The 21,701-nt window shown below is 32.5% G+C and overlaps 2 protein-coding genes across 2 annotated transcripts; one reads left to right on the top strand and one right to left on the bottom strand.

Moving 5' to 3' along the window:
• The first annotated feature begins 3,825 nt into the window (after positions 1-3,825).
• On the top strand, positions 3,826-4,381 carry LOC146899202 (uncharacterized). Its single transcript, XM_085737797.1, has one exon. It carries the CDS (start codon positions 3,848-3,850, stop codon positions 4,220-4,222), a length of 375 nt encoding a protein of 124 aa, XP_085593923.1. The 5' UTR covers positions 3,826-3,847; the 3' UTR covers positions 4,223-4,381.
• A 3,993-nt stretch (positions 4,382-8,374) lies between these two features.
• LOC146899201 (expansin-A23-like) lies at positions 8,375-10,080 on the bottom strand. Its single transcript, XM_085737796.1, has 2 exons — positions 9,924-10,080; positions 8,375-9,208 (listed from the first exon to the last, which is right to left on the bottom strand). The coding sequence occupies exons 1-2, from the start codon at positions 10,066-10,068 to the stop codon at positions 8,592-8,594; spliced, it is 762 nt and encodes a 253-aa protein (XP_085593922.1). The 5' UTR covers positions 10,069-10,080; the 3' UTR covers positions 8,375-8,591.
• Positions 10,081-21,701: the final 11,621 nt, after the last annotated feature.

The following is a 21,701-nucleotide window of genomic DNA, read 5'->3' as shown; positions in this document are numbered from 1 at the left end:
TTTAAGGCAATAATATTCCTTTTTTTTTTAAATGTCAAAGTATTTTTGTCAAAATATACTATCATTTTTTTTTTAAATATGCTAGGGAACCGTTTAGTCAAAAAAAACTAGGGAACCGTTGTTGGGGAAGTATATCTCGAACATTCATTTTGAGATCACAATAACACGTGTGAACAGAATTTTACATCGCGATGGATTATTCGTAAAACCCTAAACCCTAAGCGGCTATGCCTCTCCTGGGTCAAGATCCTCTCCCTTTATAACTTTTTTCATTTGTTGCAATTTGGAGAGAGATAGACAAAAAAAAATAAGTGGTGGGTCCTAACTAAGTGGATCCCACCATCATTATTTTTTATGTGTCTATCTCTCTCCAAATTGCAACAAATGGAAAAAGTTATAAATGGAGAGGATCTTTACCGCCTCTCCTCTCTGTATTTAAACCCATCAGCCACCATCTTTTCCCTCAAGACTGACCTCGCACACCAAAAATGGCCGCCAGATCATTGCTCAAAATCAAGATAAACCAAAAGTTCAATTCTAACCCGATCCGTTGCCCCCTTCGCACAGCCCGAAGCCTTGAAACTCTCCCTCAACAACAATTTTTCGCTTCTGGGCGGCGTGACCTATAGCCTATTTGCTAGACAAATGGGTACTAGTAAGTCTCCATCAATGTCACATGGTAGGCATCCTTTGAGTGATGAGAAAGATGCGGATGAAGAAGATTTTGATGGGAAAAACGACGATGAGTTTGAAATAATTGAATTCCATGATGGCGAAGTTAAAGATGAAGAAGAAGAGGCACCGAAGAAGAAGTTTCGTACTAGGAAGTAATTACGATATCTTGTTCTATTTGATTTTGCGATGTATGTTTAATAAATTTACTCTTTGTTATAAATCTTGACTATTGATTCCTGATTTCTGTTGTTGCATTGCATTAGTTTTCTTTCATTTTTTATTTTTATTTTAAATGTAACTTTTTCGATCATGTCACTCCTTATTCTTTTGATTGTGTTTTCAATATATGATCTTTTTTGCCCTTAAATAAATTATTATACTCTCAAATAGCAGGTGGGGGCATTATGCACCATTCATTCTCGTTGTGATGAGTATTATATATGAATAATCATTGTATGCATACGACTTGTTAATGGAATATAAGGAGCTAGTGATGTTCCATTTTTAATCACACATATTGCTGCCTATTTAATGGAATATACATTTATCTGCTTGATCTGTGCTGGTAAATTTAATTGCTCTGATTTTTTATTTATTTATCTTTTTGTGTGTCCAATAGTCTCTTGGTTATTAGCACATATTGTGTCAATTTGATGTTTTCAATTGGATAGGTGTGCGTGCTCCCGAGCGAATATAGAGATACGTGCATGTTGTTGTGAATTGTACTTTGAAGAAATAGAATGAGCAAATGGAGCCCGGGATAAAGATCTAAGCGCAACATTAGTTCACTATTATCCTTTTGCAGATATACATTATGAAGATGTTGTTGCAGAGCTTGCTTTTAAATTATTTCGCTAGTGTAGTGTGTTAATGTTATTTATAGTTTTAGCAATTTAGTTTGCCATGCTATTTGTTTTCTTGAGACAAGGAATGAAAGTAAATTAATGAAATTCGCTTCATTGTATTGAGACAAAATTATGTCTAAAATTTAGATCGATGTCTGAAATGTAGATTGATGAACACATTTACAATGTACTAGTATGAACACTCGTGTCAAAAACAGGCTAGAATTTCGTCATTCTTTAGGGAAAAGATATTGTGATGTATCAAATGTCATTTAAAGCTCTCAACAATGAATAAAAGAGTGCACGTTGAACCACAATTAAGTGACACAATACATACTCAAGTCTTAAAATTTTGGATGAAATGTGGTATCTGATACGACCTCATTTCATTGGATGAAGGATTTGTGAGCGAGTAGAGTTGCACTTGATTACATTCAATTATCTCCCGTTCCTAATTTTATGGTTCAGTTTATGTTCGTTCCTAAATTTACGATTCTGTTATTTCCCTTTCTTTAGATTATGCAAGTGGTTATGCCAAGATTGGCTATATATGATGTAACAATGAAGTTATGGTATGTTGAATAATAACAATGTTTCACTTTCTTCCCTAATTTCTCATCTATTTTCTCTTTAGGAGTTTACACTCACTCGAAGAGTGCCCTTTTCTTCACTCTGAGATAATTAGAGTGTATCATTGGTGCTTTCATTGTCGATCTCCTTCCCGTTGCACCGAACCTGTTGATGATGATTTCAATTTTTGATGGCAGCGAAGATGCTTATTGGTGGCTTATTTGCTCTGAAAAATACTTCAATTCTAGAGGATTATCAGATACATGGAAGCTCATCGAAACTGTTTTAGCCATGAGAGGCTCTGCTCTCACATGGTGGCTAGGGTGGTCTCACCGCAACCCTAAGTCAAATTGGGAATCGTTCACCATCGCCTTCCTATGGCAATTTCATCCTGAATTCCGTGATGTTTTGCCACTCCCAGAAGATGAAGTGGTCGCGTCCAAGTCTGATTGCACAACTTCGACCATGCTACCCACTACCGCGGACCACACAGAGATTCCTACAACGCTGACGTTGTTGGACAAGGAAGTAAAGCAAGAAGCTAAATCGAAAATGTTTCCATGTGTTGAAAAAATCAGTTTACCTTCTCCGATCCTATGCCCATATGTAACAAAACCTCTCAATTCGCCACCACTGGTTGGTTCTATTTTCGGAACCCCTACACAACAGCATTCGCATATGTTAACTATGACCGATCAACTTTCGACAGAACCACCATATCAAAGGTTACCCCCACCACTACCACTGTTCGATTCTGATTCCACGAAGGTGTCACTCAAAGTTGCATGTTCTCTCAGTTACTCGCAACTACAGTCAGGACTATGACACTTTTTCATGAGACACAAGTGAATCCTAGACCAAGACACATAGATTTCTGGGTGTTTTAACATACTAACCATAAGCCAATCAACAAAAAGATAAACTAAGCTAACGAACATCATCAAAAACATATAAAGTAAAACTGTGTAGACTTCAATCTCCTCCTTTTAGATGATTTCAAATAATTGATGATGGCTCCTCTTGACATATAGCACACAAAAAAAAAAAACAACACGGGAAAAACAAACAAGAAGAAGGATAAAAGTAACAAGGTACATCATTCATTTTCTCCCCCCTTTGACACCGTAAAAAAGGGTTAGAACTTCAACACAAGTGGAACAAAACAAGGGAACCGTTTTTTTATTGTCAAAGAATTATTGTAAAAAAAATGTCAAAGAATTATTGTCAAAATATACTACTACCTCCGTCCCTATATATAAGACCCTTTTTCTAAAATTATGAGAATTAAAAAAGTGGATATTTGTATTAAAGTTGTTTGTAATCACTATTGTTTTTACAATTTTATCCTTAAGAGAGAGAGTTAGTTTATATTTTCGACATGCTATTTATTGCTGATTAAAGAAAAAGATGTATAATAAATAGGGGCATGTATGTAAAGAAATAATTAATGTAATTGAAAATAGCAAATGAGTCTTATAAAAAAAAGACAAAAAAAATGGGACGGAGGTAATATCATTTTTTTTATAAATAAACTTGGGAACCGTTTTTTTTTTAAACAAAACTAGGGAACCGTTGTTGGGGGAAGAATATCTAGAACATTCATTTTGGCATCACAATAACACGTGTGAACAGAACAGTACATTGCGACCGATTATTGCTAAAACCCTAAAACCCTAAGCGTATGCCTTTCCCCTCTCTCTGTATTTAAACCCATTAGCCACCATCTTTTCCCTCAAGACTGACCTCGCACACTAAAAATGGCCTCCAGAGTGATCAAGATAAACCAAAACCTTCCCCTTCGTTTTCTCTCCAAAACCAGTTCAATTCTAACCCGATCCATTGCTCCGTTAGCACAGCCCAAAGCCTCGGAACTCTCCCTCAACAACAATTTTTCGCTTCTGGGCAGCGTGACCTATAGCCTATTTTCTAGACAAATGGGTACTAGTAAGTCTCCATCAATGTCACGTGGTAAGCATCCTTTGAGTGACGAGGAAGATGAGGATGATGAAGATTTTGATGGGAAAAACGATGGTGAGTCTGAATTTGATGATGATGATGATGAATTCGATGATGGAGAAGATGAAGAGGAAGAAGAGGAGGCACCGAAGAAGAAGTTTTCTTCTAGGAAATAATTACGATATCTTGTTCCAATTGAATTTGCGATGTATGGATCATTCATGTTTAATAAATTTACTGTTTGTTTGTCTCTCTGTTATAAATCTTACTGTTGATTCCAGATTGTTGCATTAGTTTTCTATTATTTGTTAAAGGTGTAACTTTTTCGATCGTCATTCCTTATAGTTTTGATTATGTTTTCAATATATAATCTTTTTTGCCCTTAAAAAAATATTATACTCTCAAATAGCAGGTGGGGGCATTATGCACCATTTATTCTGGGTGTGATGAGTGTTATTATTATAGGTTTAAATGTGCTTTTGGTCCGGTATCTAAAAACTAAAAAGATTGTTTGAGTACTTTATCTTTATCTCCGTTACCTGCTTTGGTCCTTTCTGTTAAAAAAAATTCAAAAAACCGTTAGGGTTTATATTATTCATCTTCTTCCTTATCCTTCCATCATCTTCTTCATGATCTTCATCATCAACAACACACCAACCCAGAAAAAAAATCTTTTTCATCATCGTCTTCATCAAATCTATAAACATAATCAATTTCATAACTCAATCAACAACCAATTTGTTCACTAAAAAAATCACTTTAATTTACCAAACAACAATTTTTTTAAAAAAATCAACACATCTCCATGCCTGCCAAAAAAAAATTAAAACACAACATATCCTCGTCTCCTTCCCATGCGTCTAGCAATCAGCATCCTTCAAAAACCAAACAGAATTCATCGTCAAGAACAAACAAAATCAAGTACTGATAATTTTATTTCACCGGTTTTCGTGAAGGAAACAAGTGCCAGTGGTGCCAAGAACAAAACACACAAAAACATATAGAGCAAGAAATAAACACTGCCTTGTTCTTTGTTAGATGAAGAGGACAATGATTTTGTTTCAGAGTTTAAAGATCTACCATTAAATTCCAACAAACACTAATTTTAGATCTGGAATGGAACTGAACAGAGAGAGAAAATATGGGTTCATAGATTTTCGTTGAAGAGGACAATGGTTGCAGATTTGGTTTGGTTCATTGAGAATTCGATTTGGAAGGGATGTTTATGAAATTCGATTTGCAGATTTGGTTTGCAGATTCGATTTGGACAATGGAACTGATTATGTTTGTGTTATGATTGAGTTATGAAATTGATTATGTTTATAGATTTGATGAAGATGATGATGAAAAATATTTTTTTTTTTGGGTTGGTGTGTTGTTGATGATGAAGATCATGAAGAAGATGATGGAAGGAGAAGGAAGAAGATGAATAATATAAACCCTAACGATTTTTTGAATTTTTTTTAACTAGACTCTTGACCCGTGCTACCGCACGGGTCCTACCGCTTAGAAGTTAATTGAATAAGTCGCAACAATGTAACCATATATAGTTAATAGAAGTATTATAAACATTTAAAAGACCCGTGCTCAAATAGACATGTACATTATATTTGGCAATGCAACATCGCTTTTTGAAATTCAGGTGAATATCGAGAAGAAAAAAAAAAGGATAACACCTTGAAATATATTACGACTTTTGTTATTGCGGTTGCATTCTCATTATATTAAGGAAACAATTCTTAGAATTTTTTTAAAAAAAATTGTAGGCATAAACTATGTGTTAAAAAAAAAGGTAGAATAATAAGTTGCATCAATAAGGTAGCAATATTATGACTTTTCTTATTGCGGAAATATTGTCACTATATTAAGGACACCATTCTATGAAGCTTAAAAAAACATTATGTAGGCATGTTGTTTGTGTTAATAAAAAAGAAAGAATAATGGCTTGCATTAATAAGATAGAAGTTTAGTCACAATAGCCTAAACTATAATAGTTGACTTAAGATCTAACATGATTGATTTACAGGATCTTCTGGCTGTTTAGTATTTTGATTTGAAAATCTGCAACTAAATTATAAGAAGACGACACCAATATATAGAAAGTATTACATGTGAATGACTATTCACTTCTTGCAGTAATAATTCTTATTCATTACTGCCATAAAAGCAATTATTGTCAAATGTTTTGTAATGCATTATGACGTTTCCAATTCCAAAAGTTGTTAGTGTCAATCATAAATACCAATAGTTGACATTTGGCGTGGCCATTGAATAACATTAATGAACTATCTATTGATTGAAATAATTTGACATCTGCAATAATAAGTATTAATTTATCTTTTATTCACAATTGCATATCATTAAGTTCCATAAATATTTGAAATTCGAATTGTATGTCTTTAAATGAGTTTTCAAATTCGATTGGTGTCGCCTATAAGCTATAACTAATATCATTAAATTCCATTAAGTTCCATATGAATGACATGACTGAAGAAGGTTTAGTACTTGCAAATGATATTTGAAAACCTGCAACTAAATTATAAGGAGACGACACCAATATATAGAAAGTATTAGATGTGAATGACCATTCACTTCTTGCAGTAATAATTTCTATTCATTGCAGCCAAAAAAGAAATTACTGTCAAATGCTTTATAATGCATTATGACGTTTCCAATTCTGTAAGCTGTTAGTGTCAATCATAAATGCCAATAGTTGACATTTGGCGTGGCCATTATATAGCATTAATGAACTATCTATTGATTGAAATAATTTGACCTCTGCAATAATAAGTATTAATTTATCTTTTATTCACAATTGCATATCATTAAGTTCCATAAATATTTGAAATTCGAATTGTAGGTCTTTAAATGTGTTTTCAAATTCGACTGGTGTCGCCTATAATCTATAACTAATATCATTAAGTTCCATTAAGTTCTATATGAATGACGTGATTGAAGAAGGTTTAGTACTTGCAAATGATATTTGAAAAATGTTAGACTTGATGAACAACATATGTATGGAAATAAACTAATTATCCTTTCCTAACCATACTTAATTGTTATATGCTATTTCAAACTGTTTTATGTTGACATAAACTTTTTGACATGCTAATACGTTGACAGTATATTTAAATTAAAAATGTTAGACTTCAGGCACATCTAAGAAGTGAAATTATATACAAAGCCTTAGTTGTCGAGTCGAAATAACCACTGAAATAAGTTTTGAATAATATTGTTTTTCAGAGTTTTAGCCTAATTGTAAATACACATGTGATTAGCCATCGTTGACTTTAGAACAGATCACACATATTACTCGAAAAAAATTATCAAATAAAACGTGAAACAGAAGTGCAGAATTATAAATTTTATTCATAGATGTTGTTTGGATTACAAAACCATCAACACAGAAGATAAATACTCAAACTAAATAGAAAAACACAAAAAAGAAAGCAATTAAAAATGAGTCGTTGATGAATATCACATCTGCATCATACATGCCAATAACCCCTTGATCACGATTACGACAAATTCATTGAATGCAAAAAACCAAACAAAGAACAAAATGAATAACAATGAATTATTCAATATTAAAAATGAGGAATACAAAAGCTGAAATTAACAATTAACCTTGCAAAGTAAAAGAAGCTTCCGAGAGCGACCCCGACGCAATGAAGAGCGAATTCCGACGTGGTGTACAACGACGGTGGTTCAACTCCGGCGTGGTGGAAAGAAAATGGGTTTTATAGATAATGAAGAGATGAAGACATTGATGCTTTTACTTTAGTGGGAGAAGGACGAAAAATGATCAAAATGAAGGTAGAACATGAAGGGTTGGTGTGTGTTTTTGAAGAAGGAGAAGAGAAGGTTTGTGTTGTTACGTGTGAGAGAGAAAGTGGGTTGTTAATCGAATTGACATTAACTACATTTTCGATTTCCATTAAAAGTGTGTTATTTCGTTTTCAATTGACATTAACTACGTTTTCAATTGCCATTAAAAGTGTGTTATTTCGTTTTCAATTGCATTAAAAGTGTGTTATTCGTTTTCAATTAGCATTAACTAAGTTATATGAGAGAAAATGAGGAGTTTAAGAATAAAGATCGAATCAACGGGTGAGATTAGATTAGCATGTTTAGGAGGGAAAAATGCTAGGGATTAGGGCAAATTAGGGCAACATGTTTGCTAACCAAGTCTAACTTTTATAATAAAGGATAGAATGGACCAAAACAGGTAACAGAGATAAAAATAAAGTATTCAAACAATCTTTTTTTAATTAAGGGACCAAAGCGATACCAAATAAATAGTTAAGGGACCAAAAGCGCATTTAAGTCATTATTATATATGAATAGTCATAGTATGCATACGAGAAACTCATTCTAGTGATTCTAGAAATAAATGATTTTTTTTTTTTCTTCCTAGAAAGCAATTCTCAAAAACTAAAATGAAACAAAGTTTGGGACTTCTAGTCCCAAAACACAATTACATGATACACATAATGCGTATGACTATGTATTTGTAAATCTTAAACTAAACTAAATTCAACACATCTAAAAATTTAAAGAACCCTCATAGGTTTGTCCAAATTGCCAATTCGAAGGAGCAACAGAATTAAACTCTAAAGCTTTTCCATCGCTTGTAGTAACCAAAAATGATAAGTCTTGACCAACCAAATTCAATCTCGTATCCCAAAATTGTCCCCAATTGTGTGCCATGGAAGTCCAAGTACTAGACCCTTTGATGCTCACACTTAAAACATCACCTGCATTAGCAACATTGTACACCAAAACCATCAAAAAGTAAGGATTTCCTCTTAGCTCAAATCTAACGCCCCCATTTTTTATGCATGGAACACGACGATATTGAACGGGAACGATTCCTGCTTGGTAAATAGCAATAGTAGTGAACATTTTCATGCTCAAGTCAAAATGTTTTTGTGGAGGATTACACCAATTTCCATCAGGTTTGGAGTAATTTGGAGGACAAAAATTGGTTGCGGTCACTGTGATTGACTTCACATCAGTTTTGCACCATTGAGGATCGTTAACACACTTGACCTCGAAACATGCCCCACAAGTATAGCCTTCGTTGAATAAAGCTGTGCTTAGTGCTGTGGTTTCAAGTCCATATCCTTGTTGGAAGAGATCACCATAGCCACAAGCCCCCTCTACATATATAAACATAAAATAAAAATATATATACAATATATAAAAAATAAAAAAAATATAGGAAAATGTTAACTTGTGTTTCAGGAGCACTTGTTAAGCATACTAAAAAATATAAAATTATATAATGGTTATTGCATTGAAAATTATGTAACCAATTTATAAAAAGAAAAAAAAATTGTTCTTAGTAATAACTTCTTTTTTTTATATCCTTAACCAGTGTCAGGACACTAACTAACATAACACGTATTTTTTTTAGTAACTGAGGTAAGCTCACGTAATAACTAAACAATAGAATACAATTTTTTCTCTAGGAATCAACGATTCAACATGTAATAGTGTACATGTACATTCCTAAAAAAAATGTAAGAGTGAATTGATATCTCACGAAAAAAGGTAATAACAGTCTTTTTTTGTTGACAAAAGTAATAACATAGTCATCAAGCCGAATCTTGACTATTTCATAAAATTCCATTTTATTTATTTTAATACTCACGAACAAAATCGATCTAAAGTATTTATGTAAAATCAATGAATAAATTCAAAATACATTTCAAAATATATATATGAATCATTTCATCTAGACCTTGATGAGAATGATCATAAAAATTGTACCAACAAAAAAATCCTAAAAAGAAGAACAAAATCTTGACCATGATGAGAACGATGATAGTTTTATTTAAAAAGAGAAAAGTGGGAGTTTAGTTTGATACTGACGCATGGTTTCACCGCCTTGCATGTCACCGTAGAAGGTTGCATGGGCATCATACCAATTTGAGTCAATGGGAATGTAAGCCATGGACTTTGCAAGAAGCATTGAGAAAAAAGCGAAATGGACCAAAGAATGAGACTGAGCCATCATAAGAAAGACCGAAACAAAGGTAACAGGCACAGAAGAGAAAGGGGTGAAAATTACAGGTTAGAAGAGTTGAGGAAGGGTCGTATTTAAAAGCTGTAATGTGCCATTAAATAAGGCAATTAAGGAAATTAAGGAAATACCAAAAGATAATTTGAATTAGGGAAATGTTAACTTGTGCCCTCAAGGCACAAGTTAATGATTCAAAATAGAAATATTCTATTATAATTAATGCATTTGACTTTAACTTTTTTACTTTTCAATAATTAAATGCACAAGTTAACATGACCCTTTGAATTAACTCATTAAACTAACCACTAACTTAAGAATTTCGTAATTTCGGATGTCACGAATGAATGTGGTATGAATTGCAATGGCCAATTGTTGTGTTGTGAATTAATCATAACTAGACTTTTAGAAGACTTTTAACAAAAAATTAGGTTAAGTTGCTGCAGACGTAACAAAATTAATAAATAAGGATATTGTACAAATTTTACTTACTTTTTTTTACGCTTTTTTGTTTACACATATTGCACAAATTTAATTAAAATTACTTAAATTATCATATAATAATGTAGGATAACTTATTCCTTGTTATTTCTTCATATTTTCATAAATCTAATTCTTTTCATAATTTTTTGATGAATTTGTTTATTCTAAAACTCAAGCTAACCACTTATAAATTGGGGTTCTAATGTTTTTAGAAGAAATAAAATATTTAATAAAAAAGTTAAATGAGACGGTAAATTTGTTTTGTATCATTTGTTCTGGCTATAACAACGTTTTATTGTGGAATAACAACATTTTTGAGGAATTGATGATCGCTCATTAAGTGTGGAAAAGTGAAGAATCTGGAGTTCGAACCTGACCTCTGTACATAATGTCTCTAATAGATACCAATTGAGCTACATTTACGAGACACAGCGATACCTATAAAGTGTAATCAGATATGTACCTTTCATATAATGATTCAATATTATGTCATATTTTTATATTAATTTATATAAAAATTAATTTTTTTTAGAGAATTAGAATAAATTTTAATGTTAAACAAATTTTAGTTACAGAATTGATACCCAATCAAATTTTAAAATACCAAAGAATTTACCAACTAATTATGGTAATTGCTTCGCACAAATTATTATGGTCTGCGTTTAAAATTGTAAATTGTTACCTCACTCTTTTTTCTTTTGACCGAGTGAATGAAAAATATGGACCAAAAGCGCAAATATGGAGTGTGCAAAGTGCAAACCGACCTTTAAAAATCAGGAGAAAGTCTTGGTTGGACACATACCCAACATCTGAATTTTAGGCACATATTCACATAAAACTAATAAAATTAAATAAAAAGTATTTAGTCACATTAATTGATATATTATAATTATTTTTCTTCCTTTTGTGTCTTTGCTAAATATTTTTATTTAGGTTTGTGTCCAACCAAGACTTTCTCAAAAACCAGTTAGGGTTTAGTTTATTCCAATTTTTTAAATACATATTAAAATGTTTATTCCAATTTTTTAAATATCTATCTATCTATCTATCTATATTTATATCTATGCATTCTCTTATCTTCTCTTATAAACATACATTTTAGAATAAAAAAATAGGACAATACACATGTCATTTCTAAATCAAATACATAGAACAAATACAAGTGCCACTACCAAATTATTTTACAAACAGAATAATTACCATTAATTCCATAAAAAAAATTACCATTAATTACAATTAAAGAAACTAATAAAAATAACTACACATCCAAAAAAAAAAATTGTATTATTCCCCTTGAAATAGTAAATAAAAAATAACAAATTATGTACATAAATGTCTGTCAATTACGTACATAAAAACAAAACTCTCATTTTTTCTTAAAATAGAATATAACAAAAATCTTATTTATAGGAGGTGACTTGGGTTCAAGTCATTAAATCTCATTGAGTGGCAAAATGTTGAAATAATCATTTAACGTAGTCTTGGTCCCCTCAAAAAACAATTAATGAAATTTTGGTTGACATCTCATTTGTTTTTTTTTTTTAAGGATGACATCTCATTTGGTTGATTTTCAACTATTGACTCCCTTCATTAAAATAACACGAGATAAATATTTGTCATTAATAAATATAAAAAAGTTCATGGGACATATATTTATTACTAATATATAAAAAAAAATATGGGACACATAATGTATAAAAACATCGGACAAAAATGTGTCGCTGATAAATATTAAAAAAAACACAGGACAAATATTTTATCACTAATAAATATATAAAAACACAAGTCAAATATTAGTAACTCAGAGATAAAAAACAAAAACAAGACAAATGTTACTAATTGATGCATAAATAACACGAGACAAATATTTGATATTTTTTTTTTTAAACTGATCCTATTGGGTCTCATCCAAAATATATAAAAGGAAAAGAGATATACAAAAATGAGGGGGGGAAGAACCAAACCCTCAAGGTAGGGGTGTTCGCGGTCCGGTTTGGATCGGTTTTGAGGGGAAAAGTCAACCGATCCAAAATAAAAATCATGTGCGGTTCGGTTCGGTTTGGACAATTATTCTAAAAAAATCCGATCTGATCCGATCCAAATATATGCGGTTTAATTTGGATCGATTTTTGGACATCCAAAGTGCAACATGTAATTTATTTTATTAATATTAATATTACACATACAAAGTAAAATAATATGTTTGATACAAAATATAACACAAATGTATTAAAAAAGTTAACATTATACAATTAAAATGATTGATTATATTTGAAATAGATGAAGTAGTAATGATATAAATTAAATTAATGCAATATATAATACTAATAAAATAATTAAGTATTATTAAAATCTACTTTTGCGATTCGGTTTGGTTTGGTTCGGTTATGAAAAGATGATCCGAAATCCGATCCGATCATAGCGGTTTTTCCAAAACAACATCCAAACACATTAAAAAATATTTGATTTTTTTGCGGTTTTTCGGTTTTTTTGGATCGGTTTGCGGTTTTATTTTGGATCGGTTTGGATTTGAACACCCCTACTCAAAGGAACATTAGCAAAATCTAAAGTATGGGAGACCCAACCTGTTCCTAACTAGATCTTCTCTAATTACAATTGGAGGGGAAGGCCAGCAAGTAAACTCAACAACAGATAAGCCTAAGTTAGCAAGTTTGTCAGCACAATGATTCCTTTCCCAATAGATATGAGACAAAATAGATTGCATAGAGTTTAACTTCGCAATACAATTACTCTACCTGTTCTTTAGCTTCCAAGGAACAATGCTAGGAGACTTAATGGCCCAAGTAATTAAATTTGAGTCAATTTCAATCCACAAATGATTCCACTGTTTGTTAGAAGCAATTTCAATTGCCAAAATCACTCCCATTAACTCCGCATGTAAAGCATTTGCAATGTCGAGATTCGCAGCAAAACAACCCTTGCTCTCTCCATGACTATTTCTGAATATGCCAGCACAAGCAGCCATACCAGGGTTACCTTGAGAGGCGCCATCAGTGTTACATTTGACCCAATTGTGAATGGGAGGGTCCCAGCATACCTCCACGATTTTAGGAGCATTTGGGAGATAGGTGCCACCGCACTTAAAGCACTTAACTCCTTCCACACTTGGTTTAGAGCCACCACCAAAATCTTTCCTCTTTCCTTTATCCTAGTCATAAGGCTTGCCATGATCATGACCTTTCCCTTTCCTCTCATTAACCGCCTTATAGTAATTTGCCTTAGCCTTCCCTGGGTCATCAAACATCCTACACTTATTCACCAAAGTGTCAAAATCGCAAATCTCATGGAAACACACATACTGGTAGATCTCATGGTGTAACCCGCTCTCAAATTTGACACACTTGGACTCCTCAGCATCTTAAACATTAATGTTAGGACAAAACCTATACGATTCCTTAAACTTAGAAGCATACTCTACAGCCGACATATTTCCTTACTTAAGCTTCAAGAACTCCACTTCCTTCTTGTTCCTCAGATCGGCTGCAAAATACTTCTTCGAGAATTCCTCTTTAAACCTTTCCCAAGACACAACAACAACACCAACCTCTAGTCTCCTCTTAGAATTAGCCCACCAAAACTCGGCCTCCACCGCTAGCATGTGTGTGGCCAACCTCACTTTCTGATCATCACTAGTAACCATAGCACGAAAAATCCGATCAACACCTTGCAACCAAGTCTGCGCTCCCTCCGGATCATACCGACCCTTAAACGTCGGAGGATCGTTTCTCATGAAACGATCCAACCTTCGCTCCTCAGCCTCACCCTAGTCCTACTGACCATGCGTCGCCTGCTCATTAGCCTGAGCCAACACCAGTGCCATTGTGGTCAAAGTTTCCGCAATTGCCTCATCATTCCTACCAGATCCTCCAGCCATCTTACTTCTACACAAAACCACAACCAGCAGGTAAGAACAACATAACAAGTACCGAAGGTATCACTATACCATTCACATACAACATGAATAATCACCTAGTTTTGGTCCGGACTTGACCGACATGGCTCTGATACCACTTTGTAACACCCTAAACCCTTAAAGCGATAAATCACGCAAATAGTACAATAATTCAAAGAGTTTAGATGCTACATCTTTGATTAATCCAAAAAAATGCATAAATAATTTTTAAAAATCGCAGCGGAATAATATCATAACATCTCATCAACGAATAATAAAATCTCAAAAATAGCCATGTCACATGTATCATAATACATCACCAAATATAAATCTCAATTCTCAACATACTGAGTGATAATATCTTCAAAACATGGAAAATTAAACGACAAAAGACTGACACCTTAATCAGAGCCCCTAGAACTAGACTTCAAGCATAAAGGAAATGAGGTGGCTCCAAAGCTAGCCTCAAGCATACTCACAAGCAAAGCAATCACTCCTGCACGCCTTCTATCCAATGAAATCCCACATCAACATTATTCATCAAGTTTACAAGCATAATCAAGCAATGTATATAAATTCACCATTTTTGAGTATGCAGAATATTCACCAAATTTCACCAATGCACATAATCACCAATTCATATAGTCAAATATGACACGACTCACAAACTATCAAGTGCATGCAATGTTCTGGACTCTTCTAGATGCATGTGGTACCAATTGAATTCCGGAGATAATTTTACCGTATTAAATCCACACCCACGTAAGATTACACCTCCACTTACGTATTTCACCAACGCAATGTAAAAATACACCTTCATTTACATTCGTCATAAGACTCAACATGACTATGAATGCATGGACTTCAAGTAAGTCTCGACAATGCACCTAACACCAATTATATATTCACCAAAGCAATGTAAAAGTACACCTCTAATTACATTCTTCATAATTCAACACCGTTTGCATTATCAAGTTTTACATCCACACAATCAACAAGTCATAATTCAACAAGAGTCATCATCAAATCATCAAATTAGAACCACCAAAGAAATTATCATCATAATCATCATCAACAACTATCACCTTAAAGAAACTATATCGTTTCAAATTCACATTTTGCATGAATGACGAACAACCACATCACGACATTCATCATATTAAACACCCAATCGTCATTGATTCATCATCATTCCATAATATAAACATGAATACAATCCATTTACAAGTTTTGAGATCCTAAAACTCAATTTCGGTAAAGTTCGTTTATTTTTCGAAAATCATCTATTTTCAATTTTATCCACAAAATAGAGTTTCAAGTTCTTACATATTATTAAAAACATCCCTACATATCATCTAACATCTAGGGTAATCAATCATAATATTTTCATTTCACAAGGTTCATTTATTTTCTCAAAAACTCAAAGTTCGTCTCATTTTTAACTTGCTTCAAAACCAATTTCAATCCTAATGAACACCTATGTTTAAGCACCCATAGAAGTCCAATTATACATCAATACATTAGGTTTAGGTGTGTCGAAACCATTGGTACACTTAAAAGTACAAGAAAACACGAAAAAATGGGGTTTCCGGGCATAAAGGGGCTGGCACGGTCGTGCCATCCTTGGTAGAATGACATGCATGACCCGTGCCAAGGGGTGCACGGTCGTGCCACTCCTGCAAGTGAGTGGAAACATGTTTTTACGCGTAAAAATTTGTTTCCAAGTCTGATTTCGATTTCGTCTTCGCCAACGCGTCCCAAACACTTAAACCATTCAAACTACACATGAAAACCTGGTTTTACAACTCAAAACAATTTAATCAAACTCACCCCAAAATGACTTATTTCACAAAAAGTGCTTAAAAACGACTTTTACTGAAAACCCGGTTTTCTCCCAAACGATTTCTCCCCAAAACAAAGTGATCAAAAACAGAAATCCTATCATTCTAATTCATTCTAACAACTTCATCAATTCATTCAAATTCATCAAAATCAAACTTCTCCATTTTCAAACCATTTTCATAAAAGTTATAAAATCACCACAACTTAACCACAACAACACATTTATCAACACCCAATGCAAGAATCGTCATAACCCACACAACTCAACAACATTCATATCATATAATCATGAATTCACCAACAATTAACAACAACATCATTTTTCATCATTTTAAGCTAAAACTTCAAAGTTAACACTTTATCATAGTTTCACCATGAAATTTAAGTACCCACAACAAGATTCCAACAAATTTCACATACTCAAATTTATCACATAATCATAAGCACGAAAATCAACATTCAAAATCATCAAAATCATAATTCATTCAAAAGTGATTATGACCCAAAAGTGAAAAAGAAGAATTTTAGCTTATTTGATGAAATGAAACTATCCCCCTTACCTCAAAGCTTCAAAGTCTCTAGTTATGGCTTCACTCTCCCCTCTAGCTTGTAACCTCTAGCTTTTCTCCTCTCCAAGTTCTTCCTCTTCTCTTCTTCTCTCTATCTCTTTACTTTCTCTCTCTAGCCACTCTAAAGTTATGAGAAATGGAATGAATGGAAAAATCCTAGTTTTCTCTTAAGAGTTATCTATTTATACCAACAAAGGGCTAGTGTAAATCTTTTCTTATTGGGCCTCAAATCTCTTGTCACTTAATTCTAAAAAGTTACTACTCATTAATTCGCCACAACATCGAATAACTACCTTCTATAAATAATTACCTCAACTCACTATTAACTTGGTAAAAATAACTATTCTCACTAAAGCACTAAAAATAACCTTCCCAATAAAATGACTACGTTACCCTTACTCGCCAAATGACCAAAATACCTCTTAGTCTTAAAAATGACTAAAATACCCTTCTAGGCTAAAAATCCACGAATCTCAATCCAAATAAACATATAAGCAATTAATCACATATAAACACACATAAATACATATAATAAATAATTAAAATAGTTCTAGCTAAAAACGGGATATTACACCCTGCACAGTTGGCATGGTCGTGCCTCCATTACGCACGGTCGTGCAGATCAAGTGTGAATGGTACACACGGTCTGTGCCAAAACACGCATGGTCGTGCATACCTAATAGTACAACATTTTCAAATTTTACGTTTTCGCGCGCGAGAGTCTGTTTTCGATACTGTTTTCAACCCCAATTGCATCAAATGCGTCCCAAACACTTATACCATTTATACTCACTCAAAAACATAATTTTCTAACCCAAAACAACTTAATTTAATTCATCCAAAATGACTTATTCCTCAAAAGTGCTTAAAACGACTTTTGGTTCAAAAACCCGATTTTTATCCAAACGATTCCTCACCAAAACATAATATTTCAAAGCAGAAATTCTATTCAACCCAATTCATCATAACAACTCCATTAATCCATTCAAATTCATCAAAATCATACTTCTCCTTTGACCCATTTTCACAAAAACCACCAGAATACAACAACTCAACCAAACATCACATTTATCACATTCAAATTCATGGATTCTCAACACAAACATATACCCAACAACATTCATAGCACATAAATCATGAAATCATCATTTTTCAACAACAACATCATCATTTTCACCAATTTAAGCTAAATTCTCAAAGTAAACAACTTAACTTATATCAATAATGAAATTTATGCATCAACAACAAGTTTTCAACAACTTTCATATATCCAATTTCACCACTCAATTCCAAGCACAAAAATTACACTTATAATCATCAAATTTCACCGTTCAATCAAAACAATTATGACCCATAAGCCAAAAACATGACTATAGATTATTAGGTAGAACAAACATACCCCCTTTACCTTGATTCCTCTTAAGCTTAACTAATTCACCAAAAACTTCACTCCCCTCTTGAATCCTAGCTCTCCTCTTCTCTTTTCTTCACTTGGGTTCTCTTCCTTTTTCTTTTATCTTCACTTCTCTCTCAATTCTCTCTATTTTTCCTCTAACCACTTTTGTGTGAAATGAATACCTTAACTCTAATTCTCCTCATAATTTATCCTTATATACTCAAATAAATGGGCTAGGTTACCTCAATTGATAACGGGCCTAGTGACTCTTACCACTAAATGAAAAAGTTACTACTCACTCAACTCTTAAATCATTCCATTAATTACCATCTCAAAATATTTACCTCAAGTTACTACTAACTTAGTAAAAATAACTATTCACACTAACACACTAAAATACTCTTCCTTCTAAAATTAATAGTTTACCCTCGCTCTCAAATGACCAAATACCCTTAGTCCTGAAAATGACTAAAATACCATCTTCGCCTAAAAATCCACTAATCTCGAATCAAACACACAAACAAGCAATTATACATATATAATAAATAAATAAAATAATCTTAGCGAAAAACGGGCTGTTACATCTAGCAACACATCACTGCTACCCAAGTGACAAGAATGTTAAGTGATATGACGAAACCTTTTCCATGATAATGTTCATGTGCACAATTACTCCTTTGTCCTCATATCTATATTGATCACAAGACATAGATTTTGTCATTCCTATATAGATCAATATTTATATTTCTTGATCCCGAAATATACTGAATAACGAATAAGCTCAATATCTCATATTGACTTAATTCAGCATGGCCATGCAATTTTACAACCATATTTCATCAATAGGCCTAAAGATATATCTCCTGTTATGAAGGAGGGACAAATCCCATTTAGGACATTCATGTCCCTCGGCATGATTTGTCAAATGCCCATTAACCAACGTTATGGTTATCCTGTTACAGACAACGTTTGAATGACAATAAAACACTTGAGTCCACATTTAGGGATCATAGTGGTTCCAGGTCTAAGAGTGGTATACACCATTATCATTGTGAGAATATCTTATGACACTTTCATAACATACTATGCAGTATTCTCATAGTGGGTCAATCTAGTATAAATAATACTCCTAATATTTATACCTATGTATAGACTTAATATCTCATATCCATGACCCATGAGATGTGGTCATCAATCTACATACATAATAGTCTCTGCACTTTATTATTATCCCCATTTATATTAAAGCTTGACTATAGATGCATTTAAGAATAACATTCTTTATGTTAATGTAATCTCATGATTAAGTCACATTTAATATTCCATTACATGAACTATCTATTCTAGGGACTTTATTAATCTTACAACAATTATAATAAAGAATGTCATATATTATTTAATAATAAAAGTCATGATACATAACATAAGTTTAACATAAACTATTGGCCTCTAAGGCTTACACCAACACTTGCAACAACATCGGTTATATTATGATAATTTGACATTTTCATGTGTTGGCTATGAATCATACTACTATTTTTCTATACCATTCCTTATTAAGTCGTGTTTATATTTATTTAGATTGATATGTAAAGTACATTTGGCACATTTTGTGGTCAAGCATATGGAGCACAACAATATCATATGATTGACATGTACACAAAAAGCCACGTTGGTTACCACCCTTGTTAGCATGCCTTATCAATTATTTGGGTGTGTACTTATAATTTATAATTTATTTTTGCAATTTATGTTAATAACTTGGCGCTCATAAATGAATTTTTAGATACTTTAATTATTTGTATTCAATTTATAATAATTATACAAAAAAACAATAACGTAATAAATAAAAATCCTTCATAGAATGAGTGCAAATCGGAATGAAACACACAAACATTGAAGAATTTAAAAAAAAATGCAAAAAAGAACGAGCAAAAAATCTAAAGATAAAAAAATCCAATAAAATATACAATCGGTCATTACAATCATTTTAGATGAAAAAATGGAAATCATAGACTTATCAATTAAACATTCTTTATTTTTCCCTTAGTGTAACATTCTTGAAGCCGCGTGATTGGATATGTGCGATAAGTCGTAAAACTTGAGTTTCATATGGTGAATTTGTGTATTTAAACAACATACATGTAGATATAAATTATATAATGGATTGATATGTATTGAATCAATTCCTGGAATTGGAGCCACATGCTCTCCAATGGAATCTAGAAAAAATAACATTAACAATTAGAAATTAGATACAAATATAAAAAGAAAATCAACCTCATAATCTACTAACATGAAAATAAAAACACACAATACTTTTTTTATGAGAGAAAGATGAAAATGATAAAAAAAAAATTGTCTATATATTTTGTCAAAAAAAAAAATTTGTCTATATATAGGAAAAAAATCATGTATTAATTTACAAATGAGTCATGATCTCTTTTTTTTTTGGTAGATAGACAAAATGATAAAGCCATTATAAACTCACACACACAAGTGGAGGTACCGGGGTTCGAACCCCGGTCATGACATCCGGCCTAACAATTTCGGCATTTTGCCAGTTGAGCTAGGACTTCTAGATGAGTCATGATCCTTTTTTATTAGCTCATGAAAAACAAATGAGTCCTGATTATTTTTTTATTGGTTGATATAAAATAAATGTGTCATAATCAATTTTGATTGGATGATAAGAAAACATTAAATGAGATGAGAAATATGAAGATGTCACATACACCCTCCAGTCACTATTATAAGCAAAAAACTACATTTTAGATTCATTCATTAAATGATGTATGTGGTCTTTATTATGAACCACATACATCATTTAATGAATGAATCTAAAATATAGTTTTTTGCTTATAATAGTGACCGGAGGGTGTATACTTTTGATTAAATACACCCTCCGGTCACAAATATAAGCAAAAATTTACTTTTTAGTTTTATTCAATAAATGATGTATGTGCACTATTAAATAGTCCACATACATCATTTATTGAATGAACCTGAAAAGTGAATTTTTACTTATATTTGTGACCGGAGGGTGTACATTATTTTTTGGTTCAGAGACATGTGTAAAAATTCACAAACAATTTAAGAACCGACATAATAATTACTACCTCCGTCCCGGTATAATTGACCTACTTTGGTTTTTCACACAGACTAAGAAAAGTGTATAAATAAAGGGGAAAGTGGAATATATTGTATTGGGAATGATAAAAGTAGTATTATTTAGTGTTATATTGTATTGGGAATGATGAAAGTTGTATTGAAAATTGAAATGAGTCAGTTATTTTGGGACACTTTTTTTTAGAAAATGGGTCAGTTATTCCGGGACGGATGAGTAAACATTTTTGTATATGTGGTGACATGGCGTGAAACAATTGGTGCATCTGATATAACAACAGCAAAAAAATGCAACTCGACA

Source organism: Medicago sativa, chromosome 8, assembly GCF_051527215.1.
Source record: "Medicago sativa cultivar Bolivia chromosome 8, Bolivia_mono, whole genome shotgun sequence".
Lineage (NCBI taxonomy): Eukaryota > Viridiplantae > Streptophyta > Magnoliopsida > Fabales > Fabaceae > Medicago > Medicago sativa.
The sequence above is the reverse complement of the archived record's forward strand: the minus strand, read 5'-3'. Positions and strand labels throughout refer to the sequence as shown.